This window comes from Octopus sinensis, linkage group LG15 (assembly GCF_006345805.1).
Source record: "Octopus sinensis linkage group LG15, ASM634580v1, whole genome shotgun sequence".
In the NCBI taxonomy this organism is placed as follows: domain Eukaryota; kingdom Metazoa; phylum Mollusca; class Cephalopoda; order Octopoda; family Octopodidae; genus Octopus; species Octopus sinensis.
In genome coordinates, this window is record NC_043011.1 from 12,042,647 (window position 1) to 12,055,146 (window position 12,500).

At 35.7% G+C, this 12,500-nt stretch overlaps 1 protein-coding gene and 1 long non-coding RNA gene across 12 annotated transcripts in view; one reads left to right on the plus strand and one right to left on the minus strand.

The window, feature by feature from the left end:
• The window catches only part of LOC118766206, a 14,690-nt gene extending 10,105 nt beyond the window's left edge, over window positions 1-4,585 (minus strand). Inside the window, exons 1-2 of the long non-coding RNA XR_005002113.1 lie at window positions 4,570-4,585; window positions 2,630-2,637 (exon numbers count right to left, since the gene is read on the minus strand). This is a non-coding gene — a long non-coding RNA (uncharacterized LOC118766206). The remainder of the gene's footprint in view (window positions 1-2,629; window positions 2,638-4,569) is intronic.
• Window positions 1-12,500, plus strand: part of LOC115219833 (tetratricopeptide repeat protein 31) — a 191,163-nt gene that overhangs the window by 3,852 nt on the left and 174,811 nt on the right. For all 11 annotated transcript variants that reach the window (XR_003882370.2, XR_003882371.2, XR_005002108.1 and 8 more), the window contains exons 2-3: window positions 7,923-7,951; window positions 10,580-10,663. Coding sequence is in view for 6 of the 11 variants with exons in the window: in XM_029790121.2 (XP_029645981.1) it covers window positions 7,923-7,951; window positions 10,580-10,663 (113 nt within the window). In the remaining 5 variants the exon portion in view is untranslated. The remainder of the gene's footprint in view (window positions 1-7,922; window positions 7,952-10,579; window positions 10,664-12,500) is intronic.

Here is a 12,500-nt window from a genome sequence, read left to right on the forward strand (position 1 = left end):
GTGTGAGTATGCAGGTATGTATGTATATATATATAATATATATATATATATAAAATTTGTATATGAATGTGTGTATTATATAACAAAATCGGTTATAGAACTAGATGCTAATAGATTTGAATTTAAGAATATATGAAATTTCAGTGAGTTTATTTATTATTAAGCTCACTCTTAAAAAAACATTTTAAAAGTATTTACACTTATAGACAATATCTATTTGCTATTTTCATAGAATATTAAGAAGATATTCCCGTCTGAAGAAACCTCATTTTATTTTAAAAGGGTAATTTGTTAATCTTAGACAAAACCTGTTTTTAATGAAGTAGAAACAGCTGTTACTTGATTTGTGATTTGTTTATATTGCAGTAATAAAACAATTGAATTTATCAGTTAATGATTCAATTATTCAATTTATTATTTTGTTTCCGTTTCTTATTCATATCAATATATTGATATATTGATTGTTTATTGTATTTACTTATCTGTTATGAGCGATAGTTCATAACAGTGTTATTTATATAGGAAAAAATACCAGCAAATTCTTTGGATATATAATATCTCTTAGGTGGTTATTTAGCACCTAACTGAATTTTTATCTTATAAGTGGCTGTGTGGTAAGTAGCTTGCTTACGTACCACATGGTACCGGGTTCAGTCCCACTGCGTGGCACCTCGGGCAAATGTCTTCTACTATAGCCTGGGGCCGACCAAAGCCTTGTGAGTGGATTTGGTAGACGGAAACTGAACGAAGCCCATCGTATATATGTAAATATGTGTGTGTGTGTGTCTGTTTGCCCCCCCCCCCCATCATCGCTTGACAACTGATGCTGGTGTGTTTACGTCCCCGTAACTTAGTGGTTCGGCAAAAGATACCGATAGAATAAGTACTAGGCTTACAAAGAAAAAGTCCTGGGGTCGATTTGCTTAACTAAAGGCTGTGCTCCAGCATGGCCACAGTCACGTGACTAAAACAAGTAAAAGAGTTAAGAAAAGAGAAAAGAGTATGTCAAAATCAATTGATTTCATGCTTTGCATGATAAACATACTCTGCGATCTTCAGTTGAAAATAGCATTTTAACATCCATTTCTAAAATATTCACTACATTAGTTTGTGTGTGCTCCTTACTTTAAATGTCCCGCTCTGTCTAAAGGAAAACTATCATGAGCAAGAGAAGGTTTCAAGAAGTATTATTGCAGTTATTAATATCTCTCTATATATAAACGGCAAAATGTCTGCATGTATGTCCTTTATACAAATCCACAATTTTTCAGTTAGAGAGCTCGCACTTTCTATGGTCATTCAAAACCGTCCAAGGGTGGTCGTGCACGCACATCTTTACATTTCCACAGTCACACCGCAAAGCCATTAAGAAATCAATAGAAGTGACTTTTTTGTGAATTTTCTATCCAAAACCCAATCAAAATGCCCGAAACTTGATACGCCAATTGAATGCCAGCTAGCTCTATGTGATTGGTCAGAGATTTGGACAGTACTCGCGTGTGGAAGCAGGGTGTAGAATCAAAGGGCCTTAGACTCAACTTAGCTAAAACCAAAGTTTTAATAAGTAGGAAGGCAAACAAACCACAAATCCCTTCAGGTAGATGGCCCTGTTTGATTTGTAGAACAGGCATAAGTAGAAACTCCGTAAGATGTACCCGGTGTAAGCTATGGATACATAAGGTGCAGCAATATCAAAGGATGGCTAATGGGGAAGATAGCTTTTGTATGTGGCAAATGCTCAGGGGCAATAAACACTGAAAATGTGCAGAAAACAGCTTCCGTCACATTCCAGGGGGAAAAACTAGAAGTAGTTGATAGCTTCCGTTACCGAGGTTGCTCTGAGTGTAACTGCTAGAATAAGAATAATCTGGTTAAAGTTCAGAGAGCTCCGACCTCTGCCGGTGACAAAGGGCCTCTCGCTCAGAGTGAAAGGTAGACTGTATGATGCATGTGTATGTATATTCATTATACATATATATATATGCATATATATATATATATACACATATATATATATATGCATATATATTCATATATATATATATATATATATATATTATATAAAAGGGCTTAGTAAAATAAATTACTTTGCCGCATACTGAACTCATTAGAAATAGCAGCCAAAAAACTTTTTTAAGGCTATTTCTAATACTTAAAGAAAATCTCTCTCATATATGAGAGAGATTTTCTTTAAGTATTAGAAATAGCCTTAAAAAAGTTTTTTGGCTGCTATTTCTAATGAGTTCAGTATGCGGCAAAGTAATTTATTTTATTAAGCCCTTTTATATAATGTAATAATTTGAATTCGCCTTGAATGGTCCCTTTGCATACTGAACACTTGGTGAAATTGATTAATAATTAATTAATTTTGCCCTCAATTGTTGAAATATATATATATATATGCACATACACATTATCTACCTAAAAAAACTTGTGCACTTTGGCTTTGGTAAAGGTTTAATGGCACTAGATCCGGTTGGATTCAGTCCAAAATTTACAGGGACATGTAAAAAGAGGTGAGGACGTGACTGGGCTAGGTTAGAAATCGCTATCTCAAAAGCTGTGGTTACTAGGGCAAAAAACCCCACACTTTGACAAGAGTTTGTTGTTTCTCTCTAATGGTTATCACCCTTTCTTCTTCCATCTCTCTCTTTCCTCCCTTTCCTTCAATTTCTCTCTATAATGACGTTTGAAGCTTCCTCTATCTTTCCCCCACCACCTTTGCCAGCGCTGTCACTATTTCTTCCACATCCTCTCTCTCTCTCTCTGTACGTCTGTCTGCATTTTCCCTCAATAACGAAATTTCACAGCTTTGCTGTCTCTCTGTCACTCTTTCTCCCTCCACTTTTGTCACTGTACTTCTGCTTCTACCTACAGAGAAGGTGTGACAGTAGCAACAGTTTAGAACGGTGACATATTATCGCCCACCACCACCGCACAATCATATCAGATATATTGTGTTAATTTATATATATATGTGTGCGTATATAAATATATATATAATGTGTTGGGGTTGGGGGGAAATGGTATCTTTTGTGTTGGCGTGAATCGGAAGATTTGATGTGCTTGCGTGTGTATGTGTGTGTGAGAGAGAGAGAGAGAGAGAGAGAAAGTGTGTGTTTGATGGGGTGTGCGAGAAACACACACACACACGCACGCATACACACACACACACACACACACTCACACACACGGAACGCTGACTTCTACATTAGACAAAAAAATTTAAATATCTATGAATCTGATCATAAAATAGCCAACAAACACAAAACACTCACACACACACACACATACTCACACACATAGACACACACACACTCATACACAGACACACCCCCACATACACCCACATACACACAAATACACATACATACACACGCACACACTAAAAGATATTGGCCAAGTGTAAGCCTTACACTAATGGCAGTGGAAAGTGCGGTCTTTGCGATATGGAAAGATGGCTCATCTGGAAAAGTTTGTTAGACTCCACTACATGTCTTTTTGGGCTATGTCCACATATGGCAAAACATTTGTTAGGTTTTTGGACCCCACTAAGATTACAGATAGAACATGCTTTTTATATTATGTCCACGTACAAGTCTCTCCTGTCTTAACATTTCTTATATATATTTTATAGCTTTATATATTTTTTCTGTATATTATTTTTCATCCTTTATAATTGTGTAACTATTTACGCATGTAGTATACATCAAATGTGTACGTGCATGCATATATACATGTGTATGAATGATTGTATATATACAAGTGTAAAACTCTACCTGTTGTACTTGTCTCCTTCCTTCATACAAATATGTATGTATATACGTTTATATATCTGCAGATATAGATGTGTTTGACAGAAAGGGGGGTATATTTATGTACGTACATATATAACTCATGTATATTCAAGTTTTGCAGCAAATGTGAATGTTTTACGGATTATGTTTTTGCTTGTGTTTTTATTTGTATATAAGTCTATCCGCATATGTGCATGTGCATATAGAAATGTGTAAATAAACATAATGATGTGTGCATGAGTATATATACATGTATATGTGCGTGTATGCGTGTATTATATGTACGTTTACATATGTATAGACATATATATATATGTGTGTGTATTTGTATATGTACACGCATGTGTGAGTATGTGTGTATATATATATATATATATATATATATAGGCACACACACACACGTGTGTGTGTGCGTACATGTATGTATATGTGTACATGTGTAGGTTCTTTGACTGAAGTTTCACTTTCCCCATGCCTATTGGAGTAATTTCCCTTTATTCAATGGCTTTTTTTTCATAGCGTTTTTGTTTCTCCTAATAACTGATGAGATGCTGGAGCAGACTTCAGCCCCAGCATCCGAAACTCTGAGTTTTATTATGACAACCAACTAATTGTCACATATTATATTTATAGATATATATGTATATACATATATATAATTATATGTATACCGAGTGTGTACCGTTGGCGATTTTTTTTCCTCTGTCTTCCCTTCTCTGGATCTTTCCTTCTCCTATGTTTCTGACGAAGAGCTCCACTCAAAACATTAAACCCTCTTTCTTTCCTTCTTTCCTGAGCGTCCAATAATACTATATTTGTTCCACGTCCTCACGTTGTTGTGTTTTTTTGTGCTTTCTTGTTTGGATTAACTGTAACTACACATTATATATATATGTGTGTGTGTATATGTATACATATGTATATACAAACCCACATATGCGTATGTGTTAGTGCCACCTTATCTTGACACTGTGTAAACAAGTGTCACTGAAGTGGAAGCAGTGTCTTTTTAATCTTGCATGGAAACATATCTGGTCCTAGGGAGATATTGACTTACTTGGAAATAGTGAGATTGGCAACAGGAAATGCATCCAACCACAGAAAATTTGCCTCAAGGATTTGTCTTGAAATCATGGAAAAGCAAATGTTAAACTAATGATAATAATGATGATAATATATATATATGTACAGGGTGTCCTGAGATTAAGGCAACAGATGTTTCAGGCTCTAATAACTATCAATGAAAGTGAAATAACATGAATATTATACATCATTATAAAAGCTTAATGTGTCTTCTTTTTGTTTCAGACTAAATAAATTCAGGTGTATAAATTAGATAATCGCTATAAGCCCAGCATCTCTCTCTATATAAACGGCAGTTTGTCTGTGCGTGTTTCTGTGTGTCTGTTTGCTTGTATCCTCATCCTCACCACGGCTTTCAACCGATTCTGATGAAACTTGACACACACATAGCCCAATGTCATAATTCAAAACTAACGCAGCGAAAATTTTGAAAAGTTTCCCCAGTTCTGAAAAAAATCGATAAATTCGACATGGGGTCGAGAATCAGGAACACAAACCACAAATTGTGTAGGGGACGCAACTCCACCTTTTTTAACTATCAAAAAAAAATTTACCATAATTTTTTTCCATTTTTTTGCTATTTTTTGGCTATAGCTCTCTAAAAATGCTTTATAGTTATTTCCCTTACAAACCTGAGCAACATCGGGCGATACTGCTAGTACAATTATACAATCAGAACCCTCCACAAAGGAAGTGAAAGTAGTACACCTATAGCAAAAATGCTTAAAATTAACCAAAAAGTCTGGAAAATTGTCAAGATTTTTCAAGGGACTGATTCCACTGCTGATTGACCTGGACGTGGCCGCAAAAGCTTATCAAAGTACCAGAGAAAAGATACAGCGAAAGTCTCATCATTCCTGGCTGCCATAGCAAATAAGTCGAACATCGATGTATTGAGTGCTGAAGGAGGATCTCAGGACCCATCCTTATAAGATGATCTGCTGTCATGAGCTCATACAAGTTTATAAGGCCATGAGGCTGGAGAGAAGTTGTCTTATCCTGAATCAGATTGCTGAAGGCACGCTGCCGGATCTTTTCGGTTTGAACAGCAGTTTTTTCTAGCGGTGTCATATGAAATTGTCACCCATAATTATGACCCTAGTATCGATCTATTGCATTTCAATCTGTTTTAGGGTTAGGGGTGGGGGGAAGGGTATCTTTTTTTCTTCACAAATGTAAATAAACCCAATCCGTTTCTTAAATGAGGGACGTATTCATACGGCACTGAATGTTTTTTTTTACCTCAATAGACGTCAGTGATTGGTTGAAATTGCAGAAATTGAAGAAAAAATAAACAACAAATATCTTACAAACTATAGAATTTTCTCAATAAAGCCAAGAGAAAAAGATGTTTTATAAACACATTCTACCAGTTTTCGAAGTTTAAAATTTTTTAGTTACCTAGAAATTATGTTAAAATCTACCGTTCAAACCGAAAAGATCCACGCTGCCCAACCTGGTGTTCACTGATGAAAAGAAATTTGACATTGAGCAGACAGTAAACCACCAGAATGACTGACTTTGGAGTGTATCTGGGTCTGTTGAGGGTAGACTTGTAAATCGATGTCCAAAATCCACAGCTAGTTCTGGCTTGGGTGGCTGTGACAGCCACTGGAAGGTCATACCCAGTGATACATTAGCAACATTCTGGAAGCTGAACTGCTTCCATGGGTGAACGAGCACTTTGAAGGTGCACCTTGGAGCCTCCAATAGGACTCGGCACCATCCCACAGCTCCAAACAGACGCAACACTGGATTCAGAAAAGCATTCCATCGTTCATAGGCAAAGTTGTATGGCTCTCAAGAAGTCCCGATCTCAACTCGGGGATTTTTCTATTTAGTTCATTTTGGAAGACAAAGATCTCAAGCACTCCTCATGCTTCACTTGACACTCTGAAGGTAAAACTGCACCAGGAATGGGCTTCGATTCTGCAGTATCAGCTGTGTGCCGCATGTGAAGCATTTGCACCTAGACTTGAGGCTGTGATTTGAAACAGAAGTGGTAATATTGAATAAATGTGATAGTGTCATAATTGTGTTTCCTTTACCATTGCACTGCAATGCTTAGACCTGAAATATAACTGCAAAAAGTTGGTTGCCTTAATTTTGTGACACCCTGTATATATACATAGGTATATATGTAATGTTAATCCAAACAAGAAAGCACAAAAAAACACAACAACGCGAGGACGTGGAACAAATATAGTATTATTGGACGCTCAGGAAAGAAGGAGGGTTTAACGTTTCGAGCGGAGCTCTTCGTCGGAAATGTAGGAGAAGGAAAGATCCAGAGAAGGGAAGACAGAGGAAAAAAATCGCCAACGGTACACACGAGGTCACATTTTGGTTCCAGTTTTTTCAATTATCTATTCAATGATGGATGCCCAAATGCAAACCTCAAAGTACATACAATCCTACTAGTGGTTAGCACAGGGTAAATCTGAAGGTGGACAGCTTTATACTGTACTCTACTATGTTCTTAACAGAATATACCATAACTAGGTATATATATGTATATATGCATAGGTATATATACATGTGTATATGTATGTACCCCCCTCACACACAATGCTCAAACACCCCCACATATCTGCATGAAAAGACCATTACAGATACAGAAGTGTGAAACAGATTTGCCCTTGTTTATGACAAGTAACTTTTCCTTAAAGTTTTATCTTTTTGCTAAATAGCTAAATAGGCCAACTATTTGTTTAAAAGATAAAAGGTAATGGAGAATATGATATTTAGTGTGGTTGTGACATTTAATTAGCTGGGGCAGATTAGGATCTATGGAATGAAATCCAATTGTCATAGTGTTTTCTATGTGTAGCTTTTTTTTATTTCAAAACTATTTTTTTTTCTTTTGTTGTTTACTTCATATATTATTTCTTGAAACCCCTTAGTTATTTGGTCACCATTGATGACTTCATCTCATGTAGACCACTATATTATTGATATGTTTGCTCTAATAACTCTCCATGTTTCATTTGATTATAAGTTTGTTTTATTTTCTTATTCTCTTTTCACTTTTCTTTTTAACAGGTGCTTGTGAAAAACATTTAACAAAGATGGTAATTATTTTTTAATATTTCCTATTTTTTCTTTTTCTGTCAATTCTTTTATTCTTTCTGTGATGTGTTTGTTTGTCACAGTCCTTTTATCACTATTTGTGGCCTCATTAGCGATATGCCTTTTCTCTTCAAGGTCTACCTTGATTCTGTCTGAGAATTAGCGTTCAAATTAATATGTCAAAAGTAATCTTTATTCGTTTACATTTTAGAAAATTAATCTGGTATTATCTTGTAGCTTCAAGATTTGAAAGATGTAATTGTTTATTTTTAGAATGACATTGCAGGGTAGGTGTGAGATGCTGGTTCTGGCCAGTTTGAGCATAAAATGAGTAGAATATTCGGGCCGGATATAGCCAGTTTAAACACTAAAGGGTTAATTATAAAAAAATATGATAGGATTTTTTTTATATACAGTGAATGACTATGGAGGTCCAGTAGAGTAAAATAGGAATCAAAGGGGGTCCCTTGGTAAAAAAACGGTTGAGAACCACCACTTTACAACATGATATGTAACCAAAAGTAGTTTATCCCACACTCCACTCCTGTGCGGTTAGACAAAGGGTATTGAGCTCCTATGCAGCATACTAGGCTAAGATAGGCTAGTATGCAGGATAAGAGCTATTAAGGAGGTACACAAAACAGATTTGGTATTATAAGTAGTATAAAAACACTAGGATTCTCATGTCATCAATTTTAAGCATTATAAAACATACATGTATTTCAGTTAATCAACTGACAGGAGTACATCATTGTTTATTGGAAATTACATAATCTTATTAAAGTACCTCATTAGTGATTTAGGCAAAAAATACTATGTATAATGTGAAGTTTGCTCAATATATATTCCTTGTCATTGAGTCTACATGGCCTTTGGTTCTCAATTTTCCTTCTAACGTCACTTCACTGGCAACTGTGCCGGTGGCACATGTAAAAAGATTTGAGCGAGGTCGTTGCCTGTGCCACCTGACTGGCCCCGTGCCGGTGGCACCTAAAAGCACCCACTACACTCACGGAGTGGTTGGCGTTAGGAAGGGCATCCAGCTGTAGAAACCCTGCCAGATCAAGATTGGAGCCTGGTGCAGCCATCTGGCTCGCCAGCATAGGTCAAAATCGTCCAACCCATGCTAGCATGGAAAGCGGACGTTAAATGATGATGATGATGATGATGTAAGCAGTTGTATGTACGAGTGTGTATCTGTAAATGGGTGTGAAAGGACATGGCCTTGATCTTCCTACCTTCTTTGCACGCCATTCTATAACTCTGTTGCTACTCTACTGTTGTAAATAATTAGCATAATGGTGAAATTTTGTTTTGAGCAAACTTAACACTATATTTTGTAATTTTACCTAAGTCATTGATGAGATTAATTTAATAAAATTTGGTAATTTTTAACAAAAAGTGGGGTAATTTTCTCAGTTGATTTGACAAAACTCACACGTTTTATAAAGATTAAAATATCAAGTAAAGTATATGTCTGTGTGTATGTTTTATCATTGTGCATCAGTAAATTATGGCTTCCTCAGATATTTGTCAAAGAGAAATTTGTCCATCATAGTTCAAAAGGCACAAGTATTCTGAAGCTTTTATGGTTTTCAAAGTTTAAATTGCATCATTTCACTTTTTGTGGAATTCAATTTTATGAAAAGTTTTATTGCTGCTGACAAAGCTGGAGCTGCTAAAATCTAACTGCTATCTGTTTACATCACAAAGGATAAGTTGATACTGCTTCAGGGCTTTGCAATCATAATCAGTGAGACTTCTGGGGTATAATTCCACTCCACTATGAAAGAGGTTACAAGAGTTTCAAGGTCTTTGTCATTTTACTGCAACAGAGATTTTTAAAAACAAATCTTTAAATAGCAGAAAAATAGGGTCTGAGCGAGGGGTACAAGAAGAAATGTCCATTGTTGTTGGGGTATTTTTATGAAAGGGCATCCTGGCGTTAGGAAGGGCATCAAGCTGTAGAAACTCTGCCAAATCAAGATTGGAGCCTGGTGCAGCCATCTGGCTCGCCAGCCCTCAGTCAAAATCGTCCAACCCATGCTAGCATGGAAAGCGGACATTAAACGATGATGATGATGACGATGATGATGATGATGAGTTAATATTCTGTTAGAAGTAGATTTGGTTGGAAGAGACGAATTATTCAGCAATATAGTTGTGAGGGTATCTTTCTTTCATAATTTCTCTCAGTTACCTATAAATGCTTCACCTGGAGATGTGTAAACCAATGTTTTATATGTTTTAGAGAACAGTTCTGTAAAATTTTGTTTGAATTTACTAAAGCTTTTGTTTTCATGGGAGAATGTCACTTGCTTTTAAAATTTTCTGATTTGTTAAATTTTTATTACGATTTAATATTTTATTAATAATTAATTTCAACTTTCCACACTCTGTTTACGTTATTTTCACTTTACCCTTGTTAGAAGTCTTGTAAGGTTATTGTTAGTTTCCATATAATTGTATATTTATTTAAGGCTAGTGATACTCCTGGTAAGTGTTTCGTCATCAACACCTTTTTTTCCCCCCTTTGAAATTTGATGTAGAAAAGAAAATATTGAAGTTACAAGAGCTTGAACCTTGTCGGACAGATTACATTATTTAAGATCTATTTGTTTTTAATTCAGAAACCAGTTCAAAGTAGAAATGAATTAACAGAAGATGAAGAGAAAGAAAGGCGGCGAGCTGAGAAAAGAAGAGCTAAGAAAAAAGTAAGTACTTTTGGAGACTTCAGTCTTTATATTGAAGCATGAGAATCTTTTCATAGTTCACAAATTCTGACAACACTGAATGATTTATATTTATATATTTATGTTGTTAGATCATAAAGCAAGGGAAGTATTCTTAGATTTCTGAATTCATGTTTAGCTGGGGAGGTTGGCATAATATACAGTTAATGTTTAATTAGAATATGGCTTGAGGGGACAGACAGTTTCATAAAAGATTCAAAAGGAATGCTGCAGTTGAATGAAGAAACATTTGGCTGATGTGAATTGAGATAATTGAAACTTGATTGACTGTTCCAGTAATTCCAGAAGAAATCCTTTGTATGCTTCGTTGGGCATGCCTATGATTATGATACTTCTTTTCAGGAAGTCCAAGGAATCCCAACCTTATTTAATGAAATACTTGTCAATTATACAGTTTCCCTTCTGTGTATAGCAACAGTAAGATAAGATTGAAGATAAGATACCGTTCTTTAGAAACATACAGAAACTTAACCAGATTGCTGTGTTTAGCTTGTGTTCTGCAGACCAGAACCTTATCCATATGCATAACTGTGTCCACCAAATTGTTTCTCATATGATTCATTCTTCAAAGGATACAGGTAAACAAGGAAGATCAGGTGTAGTTATGCTCTTGAAAGTAGAAATCATTGTCTGAAAGTGTTCATTGTTAGCTCATTGTCATCACCACTGCCATTAGCATCATTATTTAACATCCCAGCAGTCTTCAAATTCAAAGTAATGTTTACCAACAGTGGTTGTTAAACATAACTTAGCCATCACTGATCTACAGTGATGGCCTCAAAATTGCAGTCCTTGCTATAAAGTTTGGGAAATTGGAAGGGATTCATTGATTGATTTTTATGATGCATGGCATCATAAAAATGTGCTCCGAAAGATGAAGCACATAAATTTCATTAAGCAGCTTGACATGCTGTATTTCAAGTATATGAATTGCAATATCACAGTCAGTGGCATTAGTGATGTAGTTATAGCTTGCAGAGAGAGATATCTGAGTGTCAAGCTTCTCAGGTGAAGGGTCTTTTCGGTTTGAACGGCAGATTTTAACATAATTTCTAGGTAACTAAAAAATTTTTAACTTTGTATACTGGTAGAATGTGTTTATAAAACATCTTTTTCTCTTGGCTTTATTGAGAAAATTCTATAGTTTGTAAGATATTTGTTGTATTTTTCTTCAATTTCTGCAATTTCAACCAATCAGTGACATCCATTGAGGTAAAAAAAAAACATTCTGTGCCGTATGAATATGTCACTCATTTAAGAAACAGATTGGGTTTATTTACAATTGTGAAGAAAAAAGATACCCTAACCCTAACCAACCCTAATCCTAAAATAGATTGAAATGCAATAGATCAATACTAGGATCATAATTATGGGTGACAATTTCATATGACACCGCTAGAAAAAACTGCCGTTCAAACCGAAAAGATCCCAGGTGAATAAGGTTCAACAACCTGAGAAATGTCTTGAACATGTAGTATCAGTGCTACCAGTCTTTTGCTGATAGCAAAAGAAGCTGGGTTGGCATTGAATTTTTCAGGGTTGAGAAATTTTCTGATTTTTGTTTTCTTTCTGTTGCTGAATAAAATATTAAGTGAATAACTAGGAAATAGCTTTATTCAGAAAGAATTGTCTAGAATAGGCGTAGGAGTGGCTGTGTGGTAAGTAGTTTGCTTACGAACCACATGGTTCCAAGTTCAGTCCCTCTACGTGGCACCTTGGGCAAGTGTCTTCTACTATAGCCTTGGGCCGACCAAAGCCTTGTGAGTGGATTTGGTAGGCGGAAACTGAAAGAAGCCCG